At 48.0% G+C, this 24,511-nt stretch overlaps 3 protein-coding genes across 3 annotated transcripts in view; 2 read left to right on the top strand and 1 right to left on the bottom strand.

Moving 5' to 3' along the window:
* Positions 1–1,875, bottom strand: part of LOC119456719 (disintegrin and metalloproteinase domain-containing protein 10-like) — a 48,988-nt gene extending 47,113 nt beyond the window's left edge. The window contains exon 1 of the mRNA XM_049669046.1: positions 1,809–1,875. Within this exon, the coding sequence (XP_049525003.1) occupies positions 1,809–1,875 (67 nt within the window). The remainder of the gene's footprint in view (positions 1–1,808) is intronic.
* A 4,029-nt stretch (positions 1,876–5,904) lies between these two features.
* Positions 5,905–16,458, top strand: LOC119456718 (G-protein coupled receptor moody). Its single transcript, XM_037718541.2, has 6 exons — positions 5,905–6,549; positions 8,222–8,567; positions 9,598–9,882; positions 10,886–11,009; positions 11,569–11,825; positions 14,642–16,458. Exons 2-5 carry the CDS (start codon positions 8,254–8,256, stop codon positions 11,794–11,796), a joined length of 951 nt encoding a protein of 316 aa, XP_037574469.1. The 5' UTR covers positions 5,905–6,549; positions 8,222–8,253; the 3' UTR covers positions 11,797–11,825; positions 14,642–16,458.
* A 1,293-nt stretch (positions 16,459–17,751) lies between these two features.
* LOC119456717 (endothelin-converting enzyme 2) overlaps positions 17,752–24,511 on the top strand; it is a 16,051-nt gene continuing 9,291 nt past the window's right edge. The window contains exons 1-2 of the mRNA XM_037718540.2: positions 17,752–18,319; positions 20,550–22,295. Coding sequence (XP_037574468.1) covers positions 17,822–18,319; positions 20,550–22,295 — 2,244 coding nt within the window. The 5' untranslated portion in view covers positions 17,752–17,821. The remainder of the gene's footprint in view (positions 18,320–20,549; positions 22,296–24,511) is intronic.

Here is a 24,511-nt window from a genome sequence, read left to right as displayed (position 1 = left end):
TACTCGTTCCCCTACTACCACTCAAGAAAGGCGGATGTGGAAAAACTAAACTCCTTCATTAGACAAACATGCAAGCGTGCTCTGAGACTCCTCAAGTACGCAAGCACAGACAAACTACTACGTTTGGGGATCCACAACACGGTGGAGGAATTAATCGAGGGGCATCTTACGGCCCAAGAAGAAAGGCTTTCGCGCACCAAGGCAGGCTTGCAGATAATCAACCGCCTCGGTCAACGCTCTAGTTCGACACTCAATAACAGGGTTCAGTTACCAGCGGCCACTCGTGCACAACTCACGATTAAACCCCTGCCCAAAAATATGCTGGCAGGGACACGCGTCGAAAGTAGAAATACTATATTGTGCATCACGCATATTGTGAGACTATATGCGTGATGACCGGTCAGGGTCCGAAGCCACAGTAAAAACAGCCTCTGCCTTATAGGCGCAAGAAGCCGCCATCGCGCTGGCCATCTGAGGCCAGGCAACTAATTACATCTTGAGCGACTCTAAAAGGGCACTCACGAACTTCATGATGGGCTGTACTAGGTCGAACGCGGCCAACATCCTAAAAAATAGCAAATCTGACAATAAGATTCAACTTGTACGGGAATGAAACGACCCACCTGGTAGCCCGAGGCTTAATCCACCGGGAGGTGTACTCCTCAACTCTGGACTTCCCGCAGGAAGGGATTACCACATATAACAAAATTACCGCTTATTATAGAGAGCATCGCAAAACGTACGCGCACCCGTATACATACCTAACAAGGAAACAGGCTACGATCTGGAGACAAATCCAAACCGATTCTATCCCCAGCCCCCATCAGCTATCCAAAATTTACCGAGATGAAATCCAACCAAACTGAGAAACATTGCAACTGCATGAAGGTTACCCAAAATCACATTCTTTGGGAATGCGAACGAAACCATCCTTTACATTCAATGCCGCCAACTTCCTCCCACGAGACATGGGAGTCACTCCTGTCGACGACTGACTACCAGATTCAGGTAGAAGTAACTAACTGGGCTGAAACAGTCGTGGCAAGCAATTGGCCACCACCCTTCGGACCCCCGGCAAGCTAATTTAACGACCTCGTTATGCCGTAAATAATATCGTCTCTCTCTCTCTCTCTCTCTTGTTTCCGGATAAGTTGGCGCAGAAGTTTCAATCTTAAGACTGGGACTACTGAATCAACGAAGGTGTGCGGAGGAATTGGTTGGGTACAGATGCGTTTCCTTTCCGCTTTCACATAACTTTTCGCCATCACTGGTTCATAAACCTTAGTAAAGTATATATTTACATATTTCTTGTCGTGAAGAGCCGAGTAGGTAGCTTCATCCACTGTCTCCTTTACGTGCAGAAAAAAGTGGCCTCGAACCCACTAGAATTTAATGTTGTGACCAACGGCGGCGGCTAGGTGGCCAATGTAGCCGACATCTCCAGTTACAGGATGATGGTTCCGAGCCCTGTTCATGTTGCGAACATATTGTAGAGCTGCTGTTGAATCTCATGTGTCTGAGAAATTTCAATACGCAGTAAATTATTTATGAGGTAGAAAAAGGAGAAAGGAGACTGTTAAACAAACGTTGACATTTATGGAAATGATACCACAGGGTGCTAAAGTGGCACTGAATGCAACAATGAAATAATTTTCCCATGCGAGCAAGTTAACTCCTCAAAATCAATCATTTTGCCAACACTCCCCGATCTCTATACTACAGCTTCATTTACAGGAACGTGACCTGAGTTGGTCTAGTCAGAAGACTGGCTGACCCAGACCAACCCGATCGCAGTTACATGCATTTGCCAAGCAGGTACAGCCAGTCAACTCGGCACTCGTAGTGGGCCAGACTGACCCGCCCTGGAGCTTCCATGGCCAAAAGTGTTCGCCTTTCTGCCAACCCGACGAGCGAATTTCGGCTTGATAAGTGGACTTTCCCCGACTTTGTCGGTTTCATGTGAGCTAAGCGCCTTCAAAAGGAGCGAATACAGAAAAAATCTATTTTTAACAAGTTCTTTTCTTTCGTAGCAAAAAAAAAGAGAAAAAAATTACAATAGTTTTTGTTTAGGTGTTTGCCAGCCCTGTATATGTAAAATGTGTCTAAATATAGAAGCAGTCACGCAGTCCCCACAACACAGAACATTAACCGTTGCTCTGCTCGGCATAACTTCTAATTCAGCTATGGGCAACCAACGCTTACCAGGAGGTTCTGAAGTTGTTTGAGTGCGCAAATAAACTATGTGCGCAAATAAACTATGCTGACCGTCTGGTAGGGATGCCACGAAAGTGGCACGAAATTAACAATAAAAGGTGCGCGACTGCATCACCGCTTGCTTTATCCCGTTGAGTCCGACTGTGTCATGCCTAGTTCCATGCTCGTTTCGAGGAGCGCGTGCGCAATTACATTTCAGCACGCTGTGTTAGAAGCTGGACACATGTGCCTGAATATGAGAAGTCAATTTGTCGGTTCAAAATCGCAGCATGTGCCATCGAAAACTATTTCCTCTGCACGCTAATCTGTACGTTATGGCGCTGCTGTTGGCTCACCACGTTTCAGCACTAATTGCCCATACCTGAAGGTGTTGTCTTACGGGAAATGGACTGGGGGCTAAAGTAGACGGCAAAGTTGGCCGCAAGGACATCCGAAATTTCAGAAATTTTTAGGTATTGGCGCCACATGGCGTTAACATTTTCTGTTGGAGTGATTAGCCTTGGTGCACACCTTAAATGTGAGCCAATAGAAAGGAGGAGGAGGAGGAATGAACGTTTATTGCTAGAAACAGCGAGAAAGTGTTCTTTCTTCGCCCTAGGTGGGCGGCTCTCTCAGTCCAGAAAGCCGTTGGCTAATGCCGCAGCCCGGGCCCGGTCCACCAGACTTCGCTGATCCTCCAGGCTCTGTGCCGTTAACATTGCCTCCCACGTTTCTTCGGTGGCTTGTATCGTTTCTGAGGCATCGTCTTGACTGTTTTTCTCGCGGTGTGGGCACACCAACACCATGTGTTGTAGGGTGTCTGGTACATCACAATATCTGCATAGGTATGAGAATTTAGTGGGATGCATCCGGTGCATGATAATTCCATGGACATATGTATTTGTTTGTAGTCTGCGGAGGGCGGTGGCTTCTTCCTTGCTTAATTTTGGATGTGGTAAAGGATATTCTCTTCTTTCGAGTCGGTAATGTTGCAGTATTACGGCGTAGTTGATGGGAATGTCCTCCACCCTCGTCGATTTCCGGATCCCGTGCGGCAGGAAATCCCGGCTGGTATGTTCTCGGGAGACAGCATGTGCTGCTTCGTTTCCTGCCAGGTGTTCGTGGCCTGGGGTCCATACGACGTAGGTTTCGGGTAGTTCTTGGCGTCTTGATAGCTCTTTTAGAATTTTCACGGCTGCGGCAGAGATTCGGCCTTTTTGTAAGTTTCTACATGCCGTTTGCGAGTCGCTCAAGATGACTGCGGTGTCCTTGCATGTGGCGATGCCGAGGATGATGGCCACTTCCTCCGCCGTTTCTGGATTTCTGGCCGGTATGGTGGCAGCGACTAGCTCATTCCCTTTGTTGTTGGTCACGGTAATTGCGTAGGCTCTTCTACCTGGGTATTTTGCCGCATCTGTATATCTCGTGTTGGGGTTCCTTGAGTATTTCTTGCTTAGCGCTCGAACTCTTGCTTGTCTTCTGTCTTTGTGGTGTGTTGCATGCATGTTTCGAGGTATTGGAGCGACTGAAATAGAGTCACGGAGAAGTGGTGGCAATCGGGCTTTCACGTCTGAGTCCGCTATAAAGTTTTCGCTGTATGCGAGTTTGCGAAGTACTGCTCTTCCTGTTTGAGTCAGCTTAAGGCGTTCCAGCTGGCTGGCCCTGTGCGCTTCACTCATTTCTTCCCAGGTGTTATGGAGGCCAAGTTTGAGTAGTGTCGTGGTTGAGGTCGTACTGGGAAGTCCTAGTGCGCTCTTGATTGCCTTTCTGATGACGATGTTGAGTTTTTCAATTTCAGCTTTCTTGAGGAGTAGATACGGGGTGCCATATGTTATCCGGCTTATAAGGAGTGCTTGGATAATTTGGACGGTTTCTTGCTCTTTAAGTCCTCTTCTTTGAGTGGTTATACGCCTAATGAGATGAGTTACTTGTGTTAGGGTCTTCTGAAGCTTCGGAAGTGTAGCTGCACCAGAACCATCTTTATGTAGGGTGAGGCCAAGGACGCGGAGGGAGTCAACTTGAGGTATATCGATTCCATTGAGTGTGACGTTGGGATCTGGGTCGACGTAGGCTGGTGGTCTTCCCCGGGTCCTTGCCTTGAGTATAAGTAGCTCTGATTTTTCGGGGGCGCACTGGAGACCGCATCTTGATAGGTACTGTTCTATTAGATCGATTGCCTCTTGCAGGGTAGTTTGCTGTCGGCCGGTTGTCGACGCTTTTGTCCATAACGTTATATCGTCGGCGTATATTGCATGGCTTAAACCTTCGATGTCATCGAGTTGTTGCGGGAGCTTAATCATAGCGAGGTTGAACAGCAAAGGTGAAATGACTGACCCTTGTGGAGTGCCTTTGTTGGGCATTTCGAATTTGTCGCTTCGGATGTTGCCGATGCCCACCGTAGCCGTGCGATCCTTGAGAAAGTCCTGTACGTAATGGTAGGTCCGGATTCCGCAGTTTGTGTCTTGGAGATTCTGGAGGATTGCATCATGCTTCACATTATCGAAGGCTCCTTTTACATCTATTGCTAAAATAGAGAACTTTTTGTGGCGTTCTAGGTAGTCCAAGAGGTCTTCCTTGAGCTGTAAAAGTATATCTTGGGCTGAGAGGAGCTGTCGGAAGCCAAACATTGTGTCAGGCATGAGTCCTGAGTCTTCGAGGTATGTGGTGAGGCGATCGTGAACCATGTGTTCGAGAAGCTTTCCAGCGCAGGAAGTCAGGACTATTTCCTCTGCACGCTAATCTGTAGGTTATGGCGCTGCCTGTTTGGCTCACCAACGTTTCAGCCACTAATTTTGGCCCATACCTGAAAGGGTGTTGTCTTACGGGAATGGACTGGGGCGGCTAAATGGTAGACTGGCAAGAGTTGGCCGCCAGAACGGAACATCCGAAATTTCAGAAATTTTTAGGTATTGGCGCCACATGGCGTTAACATTTTCTGTTGTAGTGATTAGCCTTGGTGCACACCTTAAACGTGAGCCAATAGGAAACAATAAACAAATATTCTTGAAAACTCGTTGCTATGTCAGCCCCTTGCGCCTGATCGCAGAATGATGAAATAAGAAAAAGCGACCGGGTGTCTGTTTATTTCTTCAAATAAAGATAATATTATAGGTGAAACTAAGTGGGTCAGCGCCTGGCTACCAAACCCAGAGCTTGAAACGCAACCAACTAATGCGCTTCCTTGAAAATGTAAGACACACGAACAACAACAACAACAACAACAACAACAACAACAACAACAACAACAACAACAACAACAACAACAACAACAACAACAACAACAACAACAACAACAACAACAACAACAACAACAACAACAACAACAACAACAACAACAACAACAACAACAACAACAACAACAACAACAACAACAACAACAACAACAACAACAACAACAACAACAACAACAACAACAACAACAACAACAAGCCAGCGTCAAATGACATGGTTCCTGCTCACTTTCGCGTTCCGATAACTACATGCCGCGACCCCCCAGTATCGACAATTGCCGCCATTTGAGCGTCACCCTCTCACGGGGTGGTCCTCGGGGCACCCATAAACGAACTTCCTGCGTACAATTTTCCCAGGCAGCTCATCCCCCTCTCCGTTCAATCTGCCCGCGCCGTGCGGATGTGCTCTCAGTGGGCGCCGCAGACACCTTCGATGGCCCAGTATCTGATGTTCTGTGCGACGCTCTAGCGTCTGTTGTATGCGCCAAATCAGGCAGCGATAATTGCGGCGCCACTGCGCATGACTCAGATGCGGTGACCACCGAGCTACGGCCACATTCGTCATTGCTGGTGTGTTTCCGGCTAGTTTCGAGGCATGCAAGTCTGCTGTTCATCTCTCATCACAGCTACCTCGCCACAGAAGCCCGTTGCACTTGACAAACTACTGAAAAAAAACGCGTTCCAGCGAGCCACATCGTTGCGGACGGAAGAAAAGTCAAGGAGAAGACATTATTCACCGTAGGAACACACTGTGCTTCAAGGGAAGCTGACCGCAGACAAGGAGTGAAATCTAGTGGTGGATTGGGTTCATCTTCTTCATTCGCCGTCAAAGGAACCGCCGTATTCGAATGATAGCTCTTGTTCACAGTAACATACGCTGGATCTGTTCTCAAGACAACGCAGTGTGCCTCCGTGGACGAAACTCGATTGTCAGAAACTTGTGCATTATGCGGATACTGATGTCTTTCCGATAGTGAAGGCAATGAAAGAAAGGTACCGAAGGCTTCGAATTTGTTTACATCTTAAAGCAGACGTTCCAGCTATGTCGCCAGGGTCATTGGACAGCACGAAGGACAACCTACGGCTTGCATAAACTGCACGCCACTTGTCAGCCATCGTAATTAACGTAAGTACAAAGTTCAGCATTATCAACTAATATTACATGTTATATAGCTTTCGTAAACGTTTTCTTTTTGCAGGGATGTGCAAAAGCTTTTGTTTCTTTTCCGTCAACATGTAATGCGCCTTTCTTTGCTGTTTTAGCACAAGATTGTACGAATTTGTTAGAAATTGTAGTTCTGTTTCGTGGCTGCAAGAAAAGTGCTTCTTGATACGTATTGAACTATACAAGTTTACAGCTTTTGTTAAGCTCCTTGTTCGCTGAGGGAGTTCTTCTTCTTCTTCTTTCTGGGGGTTTACGTGAGGCTTGCATGCCTCGAACCAGTTCTGATTATGAGGCACGCCGTAGTGGAGGGCTCCGGATTAATTTTGACCACCTAGGGTTCTTTAACGTGCACTACAACGCAAGCACACGGGCGTTCTTGCATTTCGCCTCCATCGAAATGCGGCCGCCTCGGCCGGGATTCGATCCCGCTACCTCGTGCTCAGCAGCGCAACGCCTTAGCTGACTGAGCCACCCCGGCGGGTATTCGCTGAGGGAGAATGGTGCTGTGTACTGGGCTTCGTATTTCAACTGCAAATGAGTGAACCGCGCACATTTATAATTCAAGATTGTTTTTTTTTGCTTCTAAAACATTTGGATGTTTTGCTTTATAAGAAAATAGCCGACAACATCTTAGGATTAATGAAGTCTAAAACTGAATAAGTAGTATTTATCATTAATTCATTATTGCTCCGGCAGGGGGCTTTCAATAGATGTCAATTTGTGGCAGTTGGCATTTCACTTATTGACTTCCAGTGAGACTACCAATGCTAGATTTCCCGTCAAACTCCACTCGGATAGTCTAAACACTGAACATTGGGCTGGGTGCAATGCCGTATCACACAGAATGCGGCGGCATAGGATCCGGACACAGATTTCACAAGTGTGGCTCGCGGCCAGTTTCTTGGCCACGTAGGACTTCTGCCCGTAATGTCGTATTAGCTTTCGTGAACGAATGACGTTTCACAAAGTTGAGGTGGCACATTTTCTTTTACACTAGCCTGGTGAACTTTACAGAGGACAAAACGCAGTCAGAAACCACTCTCAAACGACAAATAATTGTGCCAGAAGCTTCAACGCTTCTATGTGCCACAGTTACTCAAACAGTGCTTTCTTAAATATATTGTTTTATAATTTACGCATGTGTTATTAGCTACGCCATCGTAATGTAGTGCTCTCGGATATTCCACACCTTTTCGTGTATAAAAAATAGACGTACAGCGCAGCCGTTTCCTGGATTGTTATATTTGTTTTTATTTTGTCTTACTGCGTACCCCGCCCGAAAACATACACTAACGATCTGCACACAGGGAGACTACGTCCGCTGCGTTGGATATCGCGCACAACAAACATCCTTGAAACTGTCACTCACAACCTCCCCCCATGCCCCTCCCGCTTACATCTACCGAGAGTAGTTGGCTGCAGCAGGCAACATGCACGACAAAGTGTACCTGGCAAAATTCATTCTTCAAGAATGCCGCCAACGGGATGCTTGACTGAGCAACTCCACTAATACCACGCAGATACAACTGCTTTATTTTCAACAAAATGCTTTCTTTTTTTTTTCTCTCATGCTCGCAACCACCTTACAGTGCACCGTAGAATGACACACCTAACGCCTCTTGTGACGTCGCAGCGATCACATCGCACCCTGCCACGGAAGACGGAATGGAAGTGTCCTCTGCCGGGGGCGCCTTCGTAATAGCCGTCGCCATCGCCGGCACGGTGGGCAACGCGCTAACGATAGCCGCGCTGCTGCTGCGCATGCGCCGAGAGCACAGCGGCAACGCATCGTCCGTGTTCATCGTGAGCTTGTCTGCGGCCGACTTGTGCTTCTGCTCTCTGAACCTGCCCTTCGCTGCGTCCAGTCTGCTGCAAGGGGCTTGGACGCACGGACCACTCCTGTGTCGACTGGTAGCCGCAGGTCGGTACCTGAACGTGGGAGTCTCGCTTCTCTCCATCACAGCCATCGCCGTCAACAGGTGCGTGAATCGAACCGCGCATTCTTAGAGCTATAGGGCATCGTCGTAATGAAGAAACGAAGAGCAAAACAAGTTTATATCAACGAAAAATGTCGGCAGTAGATGCCGCTGCTGCTGCGCTATTAACTAATGATTTTGATAAAACACGGTAGAGCCCGCAAGGTATCATTTTTAGTAGGTTATAATTAAACATTTATTATAAAATGAGGTATGGCAACTAGGCAATGCTGTCTTCGGGTGTATGATGTTTAATGCGGTGTACACTAAGTGCAAGGTCGACTATGACAATGAAACGATTAATTATGTTAAGTTTGCTAAGTCACTACTCAGTTACAAGCTTTACGTCATGCGTCTACATTTTAAACCTGAAAACGTACGTTGTTTAATAGGGTATTGCATAATTCTCTTATAGGGATAACTCATATCAAAAGATAAGTTGCTCCAACACACATAATTTGGCGAAAGGTTACACGCGTTAACCTCGGCGGAGACAACTCACCGGCAGGCAGTGCCGTTTGCCAATGGACGGGGACTTGCCGGGCTGTTGAGAGTACAAGTTGAACAGAGGTGTCTCACTCACGTGTCCGTCAAACCGAAGAAGAGGACGCCTTGAGTGTGTAGTGAAACTGAGCGAAAGCGACCTCCGACGTCAGATGTACCGAAACATTAGTTCGTTCGAGCAAATACATGCGTACTACACCGGTATGTGATTAGCCTGAATTTTATGATATCAACCTATGTATAGTGGCGGATAATTACAAAGTAATTTGATGTTCATTCGTTGTTTCTTGCACGCGGCGTCGACATTTGGAGCTCGAAGCGATGTTTCCGACTGTATCTACAACTAAACAAGTGTTTCACTGTTGTCTAAATCGCGTTGGTGGGCTAGTTGGTTGGCATTCACAATAACACAGTGCAGCGCGACTGGACGATGACAGAGAAGCGCTGTGCACGTACGGTATTTCAAATTATTCTCTGTACTCGTTCAGTCGCGCTGCACTGTGTTATGTTTCTCTGTGTACTGTTCCAGGTACGTGCTCGTGGTGCGGCCCTCGCTCTACGGCAGGCTGTACGGCCGTGCCGGTATTTGGTGGATGGTAGCTGCCACGTGGCTCGCACCTTGTTTTCTGCTGGCCCCCACTCTGGCTGGCGTGTGGGGCCGCTTCGGGCCGGACCCGCGTAGCCCTGGGTGCTCAGTGGTCGCGTCGGGCGGGAGGTCGCCCAAGGTGTTCCTCTTCGTGGCCGCCTTTCTCGTGCCCTGCCTGGCGATCGTCTACTGCTACGCCGCCATCTTCAGGCACGCGCGGAAGGCCAGGTTGGTTTTTTCTGTGACCAAGGGCGATCAGCTTGACACTATTGTAGAATTCAGCAATGTTTGCTTCGTGGCCTAGTCAGACAGGACTTCACTTTATTTCTTTAAGTACCCCATTGGAGCAGTATTGCATAAGAAGTGGATATTAAAAGAAAACATTAGAAACACATTCTGAATATGAAACATCGGTGACACCGGCTTCAGCAAAAACAGATGAGCTTGTGATGGCAGTAATGGCAAGTGAAAGGCCATGCCAGCCACTTGCTGCTCGAAAGAGAAGAAGAGATAGAACAACTTTCTAGAATGGTGCACCGCAGGAAAACAAACATGGACATGTCGAAAGATGTTGGTACAGGCTCGTAACCACCGTAAACAAGGGAACTGGCACTGTATTTATAACAACGGGAACAAACTCGCTAAATCGGAGTTACTGACGAAGCTGTTGCGCCGTTTTAGCCTAAAGGGCCATAGGCAGGATGCGGAAGCTTGTGTTGGGTCTGTAGAATCGTTGTGCACGGTCTGGGACGTATAATTCAAACAGATCCTCCAAGAATTAGAAGCAAGGACTATATTTAACGTTTTTTGTATTCTTCGTAAAATAACATGCTTTGGAAAACATATAACTCTTCGTCCCTTACTCGCCACTTTCACACCTTGGATTGAAAGCGCACGCTTAATTCGGAAATTATGAGCTCGGAAGCTCCGACGTTTTCGTTTTTCTTAATACATTGTCGCTGCGTTGCACGCAAAAATTGCTGCGTCAAGGTGTATCATCGTTCTATAGAGATAACAGAAAGGAAACCTTATGCATTTTCGCGGTTCATCGTGAAATATAACAATCATGTCATTCAAACGAGGACATTGTTTTTTAAGGCCGGCCCCTATGAGAAGTCCCCTACGAGAAGTACCCTACGTAGTTGGTTCTGTTGTGCTTGTATAACAAAATTAACACTTATTGCGGTACGTACATCCGCTGAAACAAAGTTCGGGCACTTTCTATGCGTAGGCTTCAGCTAGAGGCACATGGTGAAGCTGCGCGTCGGCGTCAGGACGAGTGGCGCATCACACGAATGGTTCTCGTCATCTTCCTGTCATTCCTCGCCTGTTATTTACCCATCACCATCGTCAAGGTGAGACTTGCATGAATTTGCTGCCCTTCGCGGAAATATTTATTGAGAAAGGAGCGACTGCTAGAGTATGATCGGACGTTGGTTTATCTCAGCGTGGGGGAAAGTAGTTCTAAACGAAATAAGCTCAAACAGCGCAACGAGGCAAGGACACAGAAGAAACATTTCACCGCAAAACTCGTATGTGTTGAGCTCGTACATCGAGAACCTGGCATTGGTTGTCTTCGCTTGCAGGTACGCAATTGTGCTTTCAGTATTTATGACATCTTTCCGACTTTTTCCTCCTCAATATTTGTGGCTGTTCACGCAGCCTGGCAAAGGGTACTACGCTGGCTTGCTTGCTCCCCGAGTTGCGTCCCGAACACCATTTACCAGCCTGTGAGGTAATAATTCGGATCCTTGATTGACAACTTGTTCTAAACTGCCTCGTGATTGCGCGCGCGTTTTCGTGAATGTACGAATTCACCGAGAAGGGCACTTTCATCGCATGCCACCCACGTTAGTGGTGCAGGACACCCACGTGCAAAGTGTGTCTGACACCAAGGTGCTGGTCACTCTGCAGGTAGTGGACGCCGAGGTTCGTCACCCAGCGGGGCACCTGGGCAGCCAGCTGCTGCTGTACTTGAGCGCGTGCATCAACCCTATCATCTACGGCGTCACCAACCGGCAGTACCGGCGGGCGTACGCGCAGCTTCTCGGCTCTGCAGCTGCACTGTGCTGTCCCCAAGCATCCTGCTCAACGGAGCAGACCGATGGCAAGCAGCGAGACTCCCAGCAGACCAGTCTCTGAGCCATAAACGTGCAGGACCGGTCTAGTTGGTAATCCGTTATCACTCTATAGCGCGAAATGACACGGGGTGGGCAGGAAAGCGTCGCCACACGAAGGTCAGCGTGGTAGCTTCTCCAGTTACGAGTAGCACAACGCATAGCCACAAGTTTTCTGCGGTTCAGTGACAATGCAGTGCTCACGCCATTGATTTCTACTACGAAGTCGCAGGCGTCATTGCCCCTGTTCCCGAGTTTAGTACAAGGTACACTTGCGAGTTCGCTGACGCCTCAGCCTTTCAACCAGAAGAATCCTGTAGACTGTCATGCAGGGCTGGAAATTGACGTTAGAGCCTCCACAATGCTTTACAACACTGTTGTATAGCTTTCTGACGTGAATGCTACAGTAATGATCATGAGTGAGCGCCCACCATGCGGTGATTGCTATGAAAATTGTAAAACCACGTTCGTCGCCTTTCCTCGCGCCCCTGGTATCATTTCATGCTAAGCGTATAGTATAAAGGCCAAGGTGGCATTACTGACTCTAGTAGCTCTGTCAGCGGTGCCATAATCGAAGCGAAATTTCGAATGAAGCGGCGGAAGTACGAGCAGAGGCCAATGGAACTACGCAAGTCTTTTAGAGACGTTGGCCTTGGGAAATCTTTAGCAGCACGAGCTTTGCGGCATCGGGGAGAACGCCGTCCTTCGACACGACATGTCCGAGAATTGTCAGCTGGCGTGCCCCAAAGTGACATTTTTTCAGGTTGAGTTGGAGGCCAGCGTCACTGAGACAGCGTAAAACCTGATGCAAGCGATCAAGGTGAGTAGGAAAATCTGGTGCAAACACTACTACATCGTCCAAATAACACGAGCACGTGTTCCATTTGAGGCCTCGAAGAATAGTATCCATCATCCGCTCAAAAGTCGCGGGCGCGTTGCAAAGGCCGAATGGCATCACACGAAATTCGTATAAGCCATCTAGCGTGATGAAAGCTGTTTTAGGCTTATCGTCTGCAGCCATAGGCACCTGCCAATAACCAGAGCGTAGATCGAGGGAGGAAAAGAACTCTGCACCTTGTAAGCAGTCTAAGGCGTCATCAATCCGTGGCAATGGATAAACATCCTTTCGGGTTATTTTGTTTAGGCGACGGTAGTCCACGCAAAAGCGCATCGAGCCATCCTTCTTTTTAACTAAAACAACTGGCGATGCCCATGGACTGTCGGATGGTTCAATGACGCCACGCTTGAGCATTTCACCTACTTGCTCGTCAATGACGCGTCGTTCTATCGAAGATACGCGGTATGGTCGCTGCCGTAGCGGTGAGTGAGCACCGGTGTCAATCCGGTGGCACACAGTCGTCGTTCGACCCGGAGAAGTGCTATGGCTGTCAAAAGCAGGGCGAAATTTGTCGTGTAGACGGAGGAGGTCATGGCGCTGCTTGGGGTTTAAGGCGTTGTCGATGACGTGACTGAAAACGTCTTCAGGCGATGTGGCAGGTACGGGACAACCGGAGAGGGTGTTGACCTCGGACGATCCATTAGGAAGTTCCAATGCGGTAATGGTGTCGTAAGGCTCCACAGTGCCGAGAGATTCCCCGCGAAGCAACGTAATCGGGAATGGGAAGTGGTTGTAGACAGGAAGGTGAGTCGCACCGGCTTGAAGGCCAAGCAGCGCGGTTGGGAGTGGTGAGATGTGGCGACGAACGAAAGCAGTGGAAGGTGTGAAGAGTACGGTAGAGTCGGAGGCAATGGAACAGGATACAGGTGCCAGAACGGATGCGTGCGGAGGTATCTGGATGTCGTCAGTGAGGGATAACTTGGTGCAGGAAAGCGAAACGTCGTCAGATATGGCATTGCCAATCGAAGCGAAGGCGACTTCTGCACGGGAGCAATCAATGACAGCTTGGTGACGAGAGAGAAAATCCCAACCTAAAATAATATCGTGGGAACACTGGGGAAGAACGACTAACTCGACGATGTAGAGCACTCCTTGAATTTCAAGTCTGGCGGTGCACGCAGCCACCGGCTGGACGTGCTGTGCTGTGGCCGTCCACTTCATCCACGTGACGACCCACGCACAGCAGCGTACGAACATCCGTTGTCTTACGCTCCAGACCGTGATTTACCTCTTCTGTCATTCTTTCCTTCAAAATGAAAGAACTAGGACGCATTTACCAGCATTTGGGAGGTCGCCCATGACCAGCAGCTTAAGAGAAAGCCAATGTGTCACGACAGTGAACATGGTAGGAGTGTGACGTTGAAATTAGGTTTAGAGCTTCAAAGAAATATTTGTTGCTTGGGGTGGTCGTGACTGTGTTGGCGCAGGCGCTGTTAGAGTTTAGTGCTGGACCGCATTAGCCTTCTCGACGCGAGCAGGTAATATGCAGCGTTTCCCAAGGGCCTAGACAAACGGATTCACTCAAGGGCAGGAGATGCGAGCTTAGGCAAAGTATGTTTGCAGAAATATGCAACATGCAGTCAAGTTTACAGAAGGAAACGCTTGCATCCGCTTGATCGTAGCCACAGAGCTATGAATAAAACCAATAAGGGTCCTTAAATATGAAATCTTCCCGTCTGAAGCAAATCTCACATTGATCATTGCATCCAATCCGGCGTCACTGCATTTGCAGGGCAGTCAGCTTACCATTTTAGTGAAATTAGCCAAGTGCAGCTTCAACTACATATCGTTTCGTTGCCGATCAGACAGCGCGCCTGTATTGTGCTGCTACTAGGTAGGCTACTTCGTACACGCAGATTTTAGCGCCCCTAGCGCGAGGCCCGAGTAGCTTAGAACAGCATTGTTTGTTATCAAGAACTAGTGCTAGTAAAATCAATTAAGATTCAGTTTTTGTATTTCTTTTTTCTTTCAGCGAAGCTACGGACAGTGCTTCCTGGCACGTGGCTTCCGAAAGCTAACTTCTGTTCAACCCTCAACGTCATGAACTTTTGCGAGGAATGTTAATTGTTTCCCGTTGTCACAGCGAATGCGTCGACAGCTCGGACCCTACCGATGGTGCCTAGTCCAAGCATTGTACTCGTGTGCTGCTCTTTTGAGGGCTCTCTTGCCATCGTGATGTGTGTAGCGAAAAATTGATTGAATCTCTTAAGTGTCCTGCGGGGAGGAGTGGAGCAGGGAGGCTCTCTCTGAGCCTCATATTCTGTCTCTAACGTTCTGGTTGAAAGAAGGAACAGCAGAGATAGCGCGCAGGACTTTGTGTGTCTTGCCGATTGCCGACCGAATGTGTCGTCTTCCTGGTGTTGGAGGGTTATAAATGCGATAAAATTAGGAGTGTCGAAGTGGAGAACAGCGTATGTGTGTGAAGTGTGGGAAGCCAGTCACGTGGTATAAGTAGAGAGGGGATTGTATAGAACTGACGGGGATCTGCTTCGGACCACCGTTTGCTCCTCGAAGAGAGCGCGTGCGTCGAGTGAGCGCCTGAACAACACTTTGCAACGTGGTAAACGAGGTTTAAATCTATTTAAATCTATCATCCGGAACATCACAGAGGTGCGACACAATGCTAACGCATTTCTCTTGCAGTGAATTTTGTTTTTCTTCATTGGACTCCATACAAAATGTTCTTAGTCGTAATGTAGTTGGACAAAATTAACTGTTGCGATCCGCAGGCATAAGAATGTGTCCTCCTTCGTGCACAGCGTTAATAAAATAGATCACTATTTCAAAGATTGTTGGAGTGCCGTGCTCCTTTGGGATGTCCTCCGAAGAATTATCAAAACGAGTGACATACTTGACACTGTACTGAACGCCATTTCTGTATTTTGAGACTGCCAGTGAACCCCCATATGACACGTCCATGCTACTTAGGCTTAGGGGGTCAAAGCTGGAACCATAGCGGTCTGTGGTTTGGGGGCTCGCCGAGGCCTCGCACCAGGGGTGACAACAACGGGTGTCTGATATATCGCGGACAGCCGATCTTGCATGCGAATGCCTCCTTGGCCTAGGTGCGGCCCCGCCGTGCCAGCGTTTCACAGTTTGTGTGTATGGCACGTGCTGTGCTTGCTTTCCTATGTGACAAAAATGCAGGTGCTGGGCTGTGGAGGTAGCGTGCTGGGCTGTGAGTGCAAACATTACGACCATCCATAGCCTGAAGAGAGCGCTTGGAGCTGGCGTCTCGACAGAATGCTGGCCACGTATGTAGAAGGAGCACATAAACATGCGCCAGAAAAATGGCTCCAAAGCGTGCATTCAGGTTCGAGGACACCCAGGCCCGAAAGAAGCGTCGCGCGGAACAGGAGCGTCTTCGCTAGGCAGCGAAACGTGATGCAGACCGCGAATGTATGTACACAATGCATGCATAGAATTATAATAATTAACTGAATTACGTGCAGCTCCATAATTAAATTAAAGTTTAACGCTTCTGCCACGATGCGATGTGCCATGTGAGGCAATGATAATGCTCAACCCTCTTAGACATTATGAACAATGATGCACAACAACGCCTCAAGCAAACACGTTTCCCTGTGTGTTCTGTGAACTGCGCAGACAAACAGAAGTTGCACACGCAAAGTGACGTTTACCATCAACTCACCACTCTCGTATTAGACTAAACGCTTAAGAAGTTACACATTCGCCACCGACATCACCGCTAGTTATCGTCAATCAAAGCAAGCAGCATGCAAAGCTTCGCTTACATCGATTGCCACAGTGCGTGAGATCCGCGTATATATATATATATATATATATATATATATATATATATATATATATATATATATATATTTATACACAGACATGTTATTCTAAGCTATCCCTTCCCTCTCTACCCATATCACGTGACCGGATACCCAGATATCACGCACATACACTTTTTCCCACTTTTACGCGACTCGTGCTCACGCATTATAGCAACTGGATTCACCCGAAAATTCCGCAATTACCGATGATATTTGAATACCGACAAAAATACCCGTTTAAATGTAACTAATATAAGTCCTCTTAAAAATTCACTCCTAAATTAGTTTATTTCCATATTGCAAAATTCTCACCTTACCCTGCCTTAATTCCTGCTTTTAAATTTCCTCCCCCTTCCCTTTAAACGAGGCCCTCTTGGCCAATACACCACAGTGGGTGGGCTAATAGACTGGACTGGACAAACTTTATTTGCGTCCCGCAGGACGCGCTTAGGGCGTAGCGGGCGTCTCCCACGTATGCAGGGACCGACAGGGAATACTTGGCGGCCGCTTCGTGGGCCTGCTGGACGGCCCATTGCTGGTCGGTGAGAAGCGAGCTTCTCAAGGACTTCTCCCACTTGTCCGAGGTAGAGTCGGGATGAACGTATCTACACTCCCAGAGCATGTGTGCGAGTGTCACCGTGTATCCGCATGAGGGGCACATGTCGCTGGGGTACGCGTCAGGATAGAGAACGCGGAGTTTGACGGGGTTTGGGTACGCCGCTGTTTGTAATAATGCGTAGGGTTAGCGCCCGAAAATAGGAAAGTAGGGTGTGCTAATAGAAGCAAGCAAGAAAGCACGCAAGTTTGCGCGCATCGAGTACACGCCCTGACTTGGCACGTTTCTTCTGGAGATACAGACAAAGACAAAGACACCAAACGGACGCTTGCTCAACCAGTTGCTCCTTTAGTTGCTTCAAACCGATTTTTCTTGATAAATGTTTCGTGAGGTATCTTCCAGATATTTTGTTGACCATTAAGTCAACTTCTTTCCTAATATCAATTGAATCTTGGCCAATCCCTCACAGTAGGCATGTGCCATCAGTAAAGGAAAACGAAGCGAAATGAGACGCACCGGTATTGTGGCGTCTTCTTCCTCAACATTAAAACAAGGATATTAACTTCACGTTTTATCTAATATAGCCCTAAATTTATATTAACGATTAGCATTCATTGAATATCTCATTCCTAACTTACAAAGTTGCATTCAAGTTTTCATCAGCCCCCCCCCCCCCCCCTTTTTTTTTTTTTTACCTACTGCCGCCCGATTCATCCCCCGTAGTGGGTACAGCCACACACACAGGCACCGAATCAAACCAAACCAAATTGCTGTATCGATAGATAGGCTCTCTCCCGCAATGGAAGCAAAGACGGCCGAGGTTACCAACGTATTGGACGAATGTACTGAAGTCTCTCGTATACTCGAATCCCCGCGCACGCAAGACATAACTCCTCGCACGCAAGAATCGCCGCGAGGAAGGCGAAGGCATCGCCGTTCGAGGAAAGCTAAGAAGCACAACGGGGACACGGTTGCTGCGCCTGGTTCATCGGACAAAGGGACGAGAGATAGCGACATCCGGGAACACTCTGCAGCCACAGTTACCGACAAGAGCTCGAGCAGCAAGCACGACTCCACGGAAAAGACTACCAATGCAGAAGAAGCCAAAAAAGGGATCCGAGACAACTCGCTGCAGGTGCAGCAGCGTCAGGGTGCCGCGGAAGGCGCACAGAACACGGAAAAGGATCGTGCGGCTCTGCAGGCTCAATCCTCGTCGGTTACCGGCGGGACCGCGGAGGCCTCGCGAACGAAAGCAGGAGAGTCTGCGCCTCGAGGTGATGTCGCTGAAACCCCGGAGGTGAGTGCCTGCGTTATCGTTGACTAAATGTAAATAAATTTGTCGTCACGTGGAAGTGTACGAGAAGAACGCACGTTATTTTCGGGCAAAGGAACACTATACAGCTCGCACGAGAACGTCATGCCTCCAGTTTCCTCATAGTCTATCTCACGACCACATCTAATTTATTCACGAATTATGATGCACCTAAATTGCACCAAAGTTAATTTTGTCTTATGCCGCTGCAGGCTACATCAAAAGAAAGTCACGTTGATCGGTTTGATGCTTTCTGCGCTATCTAGTGAGTCTTCATAGCGTAAAGTCCGTGGTACTGTTTTTTTAATTAAGAAAAATGATTTTAATCCGTGACTCAATGCACATACGCAAGTTAATTATTATCTGCAAGCATTACAAAACAGGGAGAACAATTTTTTTCGCAATTGCTGGTTGATCGCGGTACGTGAAACATACCGTCAAACATGAAGAAGGCGTGCGTAGATCCACTCGGCACACTGAAGTGAAATGGAGAATTATTGAGTACTGCAGGGGGGGGGGTTCAAGTTACCCAAAGCTCAATGTCCGTGCTTTGTTCCTTATCGGCACTGGACGGAACCGACAAATACAAGTCGCGCACACCAGAGTGCACGCCATGACTTAAGTGTTTATCCATGAGCTATCCCCGCTATGTTCAGAGATTCCTTGCTTGATTTCTAGTCCTTGAGATCTTCTTGGCAGCGTCGTAATACCTTTCTCCTTTTCTCTTAAGGCTAAAAATATGATCTGCTCTTGTCCCACCACGTATTAAAATACCTTCGCACCGATGCAGCTTTGTTTTCGTTTTTTAATGCGTTAGCATAAGGCGTGCGAAAGGGGGAAAAAGTGTATGTGCTTGAAGTGTGGGAACCCAGTCACGTGGCAAAAGTAGAGTTAGTTTCATTATATATATATATATATATATATATATAAAGAGAGAGAGAGAGAGGGAGATATAGTGTGAGAGAAAGATGGCGTGAGCATTACGTCGCAACTGTGAGGTTTCCCGATTACAACAGCGTTCACCACATTGCAGTTTTGTTCAGGAGGCTCACTCAACACACGTGCGCCTCTCCAAGGAGTGAAGTGAGCCGACGATATAGATCTATATATATATATATATTATATTATTATATATCTATATATTAGATAGTATAAATATATAATATACAGACACGCTAGAAGAATCGCCCAACTGATTTACTGTGTAGAAAAATCCGTCCAACTGATACTGTGTAGAAACACGACTCCGGTTGTCAAAATCCGGTTGAAGTGTCCATATAATTGCTATCGCAATAAAAATTGAAGAACCCGGAACCGCTGTCGCAACATGCGACCCCGCAGCCTGTAACGATGACGGTAGCTGCCACGCCGAGATAATGGTGCGAACGGAGAAGCCGGAGGGCACAGCGACGTGCGTAATGGTCACTAGACTAGCAGGCATGGCCCTTGCCTGGGCTACGCAAATAAAGTGACTGCTGATTTCCAAGTATTGTAAGCTTTATTGAAATCAAGAGCAACAAATGCCCCATCAGCAGCAGAAACAGTTTTAGCTATGCTAACAAATATTTCATACTGCCGCTTTAAGTTTGGTGTGGTTATGCACAAATCTCATGAAAACACTTAAGCCATCAAGATGTCGATGCCCTAAAAAATATGCAAAACGCCTCCTTTCCGCAGCAACGCAAAGCATAAACCGCTCTCGCGTCGACTCGATAACTCTGCGCAGTACGTCTGGACGGATGCTCGCACGGGCAGATGCCGAGAGGGAAAGGGGAACAGTTATCATCTTTGACTATACCTCCGCCCTGTTGTCAGACTAAACGCCGCACGCAAGAGCCGCGTCACACCAGGGAGGAGCTTTGCGCCAATCCACACTTTCTTGCATGCGTAATTAGGCGAACGACAATTAAAATTTGGAGTCGATATCTCGGAGCACAGACATGCTTGAAGAATTCTTCCAAGTGAAACTGTGTAGAAAAACGACTGCCTGTAACTTTTGAATACCAACATTCACACTTACTGCAGTCACTAATAGGTTAATTATTCAATTTTAGTTAACTGGGCTGCTGACAGCGATAATTATCATCTCACTTTGTGTTACCCTGGCCACATAACTTATTTGCACAGGCGGTCACCGCGTGCCCCCCAGTCCCTAATTTTAAGATCGCGAGGCAGTGGTGTGTGATATGGAAGTTTTCTTTTTCTTTTTTCACAGGCACGCAGCCAGCGGTACCGGTTCTTGAGCGACGTGAACAAGACAGTAGCCCTTACGGCCGGTTTAATCATCGTAATCTTCTTCATAATCATCGGACCTAACGGCCCCAACCCCGTCGGGTATGTTACGTGCGACACCGACGGCTGCTCCCTCTACGCGCAGAAGCTACGCGCGTCGCTTAACGCATCCGCCTCCGACCCCTGCTACAACTTCAAGGAATTCGTCTGCGACGGATGGCGACGCCGGAACACCTACAGCGTTCGCCAAAACATGACGGTCACCGCACTTGACGTGCTAGCGGATCTGGCCCACAGTGTCAACGTGCCAACCAAAGGTCAGACGACTGCCCAGAAAGGCGCAGGCTTCTTCCGCAGCTGCGACGCTGTCCTCAGGAACGACAAGGACGACATGGCAGTAGTCAAGAAGCTGTTGAGAGAAGCGAAGATCGAGTGGCCTCGGCGTCCCGCGGAGCCGGACGTATTGCACACGCTCTTCTATTCGTCCATTCGCCTTCGATGGAGCCCCATCTTCAACATCGAGATCGAAACCACGAAGACTTATGCGACGCGAGTCTTCCTGATGCCGTACGAGGACTTTGACCTCGTGGCGCGCAAGTACATCTCCCTGAAGAAATCCGAGGCTGCCGAAAGGCGTGCCTACTTCGATGTCCTCGGCGACGAATTCGGAGCGGCCGCGGCCGACCAGACGGTGGTGAGCTTCGAAGAAGTCGAGAACACCCTGCAGGTCATGCTGGATCCACTCCTGGACGCTATGCTGAAGGAGGAGAGGAAGCCGCTGGCCATCAGCACCGCATGGCTCTACCGGCCTGGAGCCGATCCGAGCAAAGCGCGCTGGCAATCGGTGCTCGCCTCGTACGGCGTCGAGGGAAACGAGACGATCATCTACGAGACAGAAGCGCTATCGTTCGTTATGGAGTTCTTCAACCTGTGGGCCAGGTACGGCGAGGCCATGACCGAAATTCTGGTGTCTTGGTGCACCGTGCAGGTGGCCGCACTGTACACCAATCAGCGGCTCGTCACCAACTACTACGGTACACAAGATGCGACGCGCTTTCAGTACGGCGCCTTCTGTCTCAGCAAGGCTTACCTCATCGCGGGTTTCTCCGTGTTCGCTCCGTACGTCCACGAAGAAATGAAACCATCAGCCCGCGGCGACGCAGAGGTCATCGCCCTTTCTGTACGACGTGCTTTCCTCACGAGGCTCATGGCGTGGAAACACTACGAGCCAGAAAGAATCGTCTTGGGTGACTGGGATTCTGTGTCTGTTGTCTTCAGCCCTTTTGACAGCGATACCACGAGCATCAGCAACGGTAATCTTTCCTACCCGGATATGGGGGAGTCCCTGGCGGAGAACTGGAGAGACGCTGCGGTGCCTCTCGACATCATTCGATCTGACATGGTGTACGTCGCTCTGAAGTCTCTAAAACTGCACGTAGTGCTCGACCACGACTTTCTCCTTCTGCCGTTCGCCACAGCATTTCCGAACTATCATCCTACCGTGCACAAAGCGATCAAGTACGCCGGCGTCGGCAAGGAAGTGGCGCTAGCCTTGAGTGAAGCTTTTCTAGACACGTATGCACGTTTCAACGAAGCAAAAAGAGCGATTGATAGTGCCTCCATCTGTATGGCCGGTGCGCCGGACTTTGTCAGCAACATGGAAGCGATCGCACTTAGCGCCCTTTTCGACGCCTTCAGGAACGCTTTGGATGGCAAAGACATTCGGCTCGTAGGGCTCACCGATTACACAGCATCGCAGATTTTTTTTATAGCGTCATGTTACACAAAATGCCCGGGAAGTTCTGAAGGCACTCACGAAGACTGCAATGTTGCATTAAGGTACGTCGATGCCTTCGCTGACACCTTCAAATGTCCTCGATTAACGTATATGAACCCCGTCGATCGCTGTCACCTCTTCTGACGCCGGCTTGGACGGCTTGACTTGCTTGCAAATCTGGTCTCGAACTTGGTGTATTGTGCGCATCAGTGTTGTGTGACAATAATTCAGTGGTATGATGTGGCAACGTGGAAGAAGAGACAGTGCACAGGACATGTCTTGTCTAATACCGGCAAATGTGTCAAATGCTTTTCCGGGTTCGAGATTTAACAGTTTTCGGCCTTTATGCGCCACCGGATTGAGTGCTTTAAAGTATATCGCATAGCCTAATTCTGATAAGCGCATTCTGTGTACCTGAGAATACATATATTGTACGGATATTCAGTCTGATCTGACACTTACATCGCATAAACTGGCAACTGCCGTGTATGCCATCGAGCTGCAGTTTTGCTTCATATACGATAAATAGAATCTTTCCAGCATGTGGTTGGTGCCATTTCGATTGTGTAAACTAAAAAAAGGAAGGAAAAGAAGGGGAGGAGGGTATGTGTTAGGAAATTAATGCGTTACTTAATTATCTGTAGCGTTCGCCGAAATCATAGGATCTATGCTATAGATATATAGATGTCAGATGGCGAGTACCTCCATGCAAATGCTCGGCAGGCAACATAGCGAACGCGCAGTCTTTGTCGAATTACTGCTTATTAGATCGGATTACTGGTCAGCTGGAGCATAGAGTCCTGTATATAGTTAAAGACATTGAACTGCAAGGGATGAGAACTGCTGTCGAGCCTACCAAAGAATTAGTAGTGGACTGTGAAAAAAAAAGACCGCATATCTACGAAGTGAATGACGATGAGTGGGCGAAGCACCGGGGGATCATTCGGGTAACCTCGAATCCCCCGTACATTGCCCACTCGAACATGCAAATGAGTGACAACACATGTGTACAGTATATACAATGTTGTTTTATTGGTCGTATATGGTATTGAGGTGCGGACATAGTTTTCCCTTCATTAAGACTGCCATGTGATCAGTGCAGCAGCACGGCAACGCCGGCAAGGGGACCCAGAGGTGGCGAGAGCGCGGGAAGCGGCGAGCTTCGCGTATGTATATATATATATATATATATATATAATATATATATATATATATACCGCCTTATACTGTACATGTGTACAGTATATACAGCACTTATATAGCTAATGATGATGATGATTTATTGGCATCCCCTCTGAAACGGGGCGTCGACAAATGGTCACCTAGCCTGCTTGATTTAATGAGGTATACTATACATGTGTTTTATGTAGTATTTTTTATACCTCTCATTATTTTTTTTTTCAAAAATGTACCTTGTACCGCTACCTATGATTTCATGAGATCAAGTCCTACCCATCTTTTCCCTGCTTTTTCTCCACCAGTACTCTAATCGTCTCTTGCTTATCTCTGCGGCTGATCTGTTGATGTTTCCTTCCACTTTAAACCCGAGCGCTTCTGGGAGTTGCACGTTACCTATGGTTCTCGCTGGGTGGATCCCATCGCATTCCATTAGGATGTGCTGAGTGGTCTCTGGATCTTTACTGCAGCATACACATGCCTCGTCTAATTCCGAATATTTGTTCCCGTATGTTTTGGTCCTTAGGCAACCGGCTCGAGCCTCAAATAGCAAGGCACTGCCCTTTGTGTTACCGTACAGATTTTCCCTTTTCATTTCTTTCTTCTCATTCTTGTAAATCTCCATTGTCCTTTTCGTTTCCATTCTTTGCATCCAATTCACGGCATCTATTTCTCTCACTTTCTTTCTGATGACTCCTGGTTGTCTATTTACAGTTTCGAATATCCTGTACTTGGTTGCCAACTTCCTTGACCTCTTCCTCCATTCTGTGTCCACGCTTTTCATGTAGATATACTTGTGCACTTTAGCCACCATTTATTTTCATCCATGTTCCTGAGCCTTTCTTCAAAACTACTTTTGCTCTGTGCTTCTCTGACTTCAAAAGAGGCCCAACCCATGTCACCCTGCACTGACTCATTTGTGGTATTACCATGGGCTCCCAAAGCCAACCGGCCTACTGATCTTTGGTTAACTGCCAAACCCGACAATATAT

The sequence above is a fragment of the Dermacentor silvarum genome, chromosome 6, assembly GCF_013339745.2.
Source record: "Dermacentor silvarum isolate Dsil-2018 chromosome 6, BIME_Dsil_1.4, whole genome shotgun sequence".
NCBI classification, from domain to species: Eukaryota; Metazoa; Arthropoda; class Arachnida; order Ixodida; family Ixodidae; genus Dermacentor; species Dermacentor silvarum.
Note: the sequence above shows the minus strand (reverse complement) of the source record. Positions and strands in the feature narration are given on the sequence as shown.

Coding starts and splice junctions, on each gene's coding strand:
- LOC119456718 (XM_037718541.2), top strand. CDS start 8,254: ATGGAAGTGTCCTCTGCCGGGGGCGCCTTCGTAATAGCCGTCGCCATC. Junction 9,883..10,885: donor AGGCACGCGCGGAAGGCCAG/GTTGGTTTTTTC, acceptor TTCTATGCGTAG/GCTTCAGCTAGAGGCACATG. Junction 11,010..11,568: donor TACCCATCACCATCGTCAAG/GTGAGACTTGCA, acceptor GTCACTCTGCAG/GTAGTGGACGCCGAGGTTCG.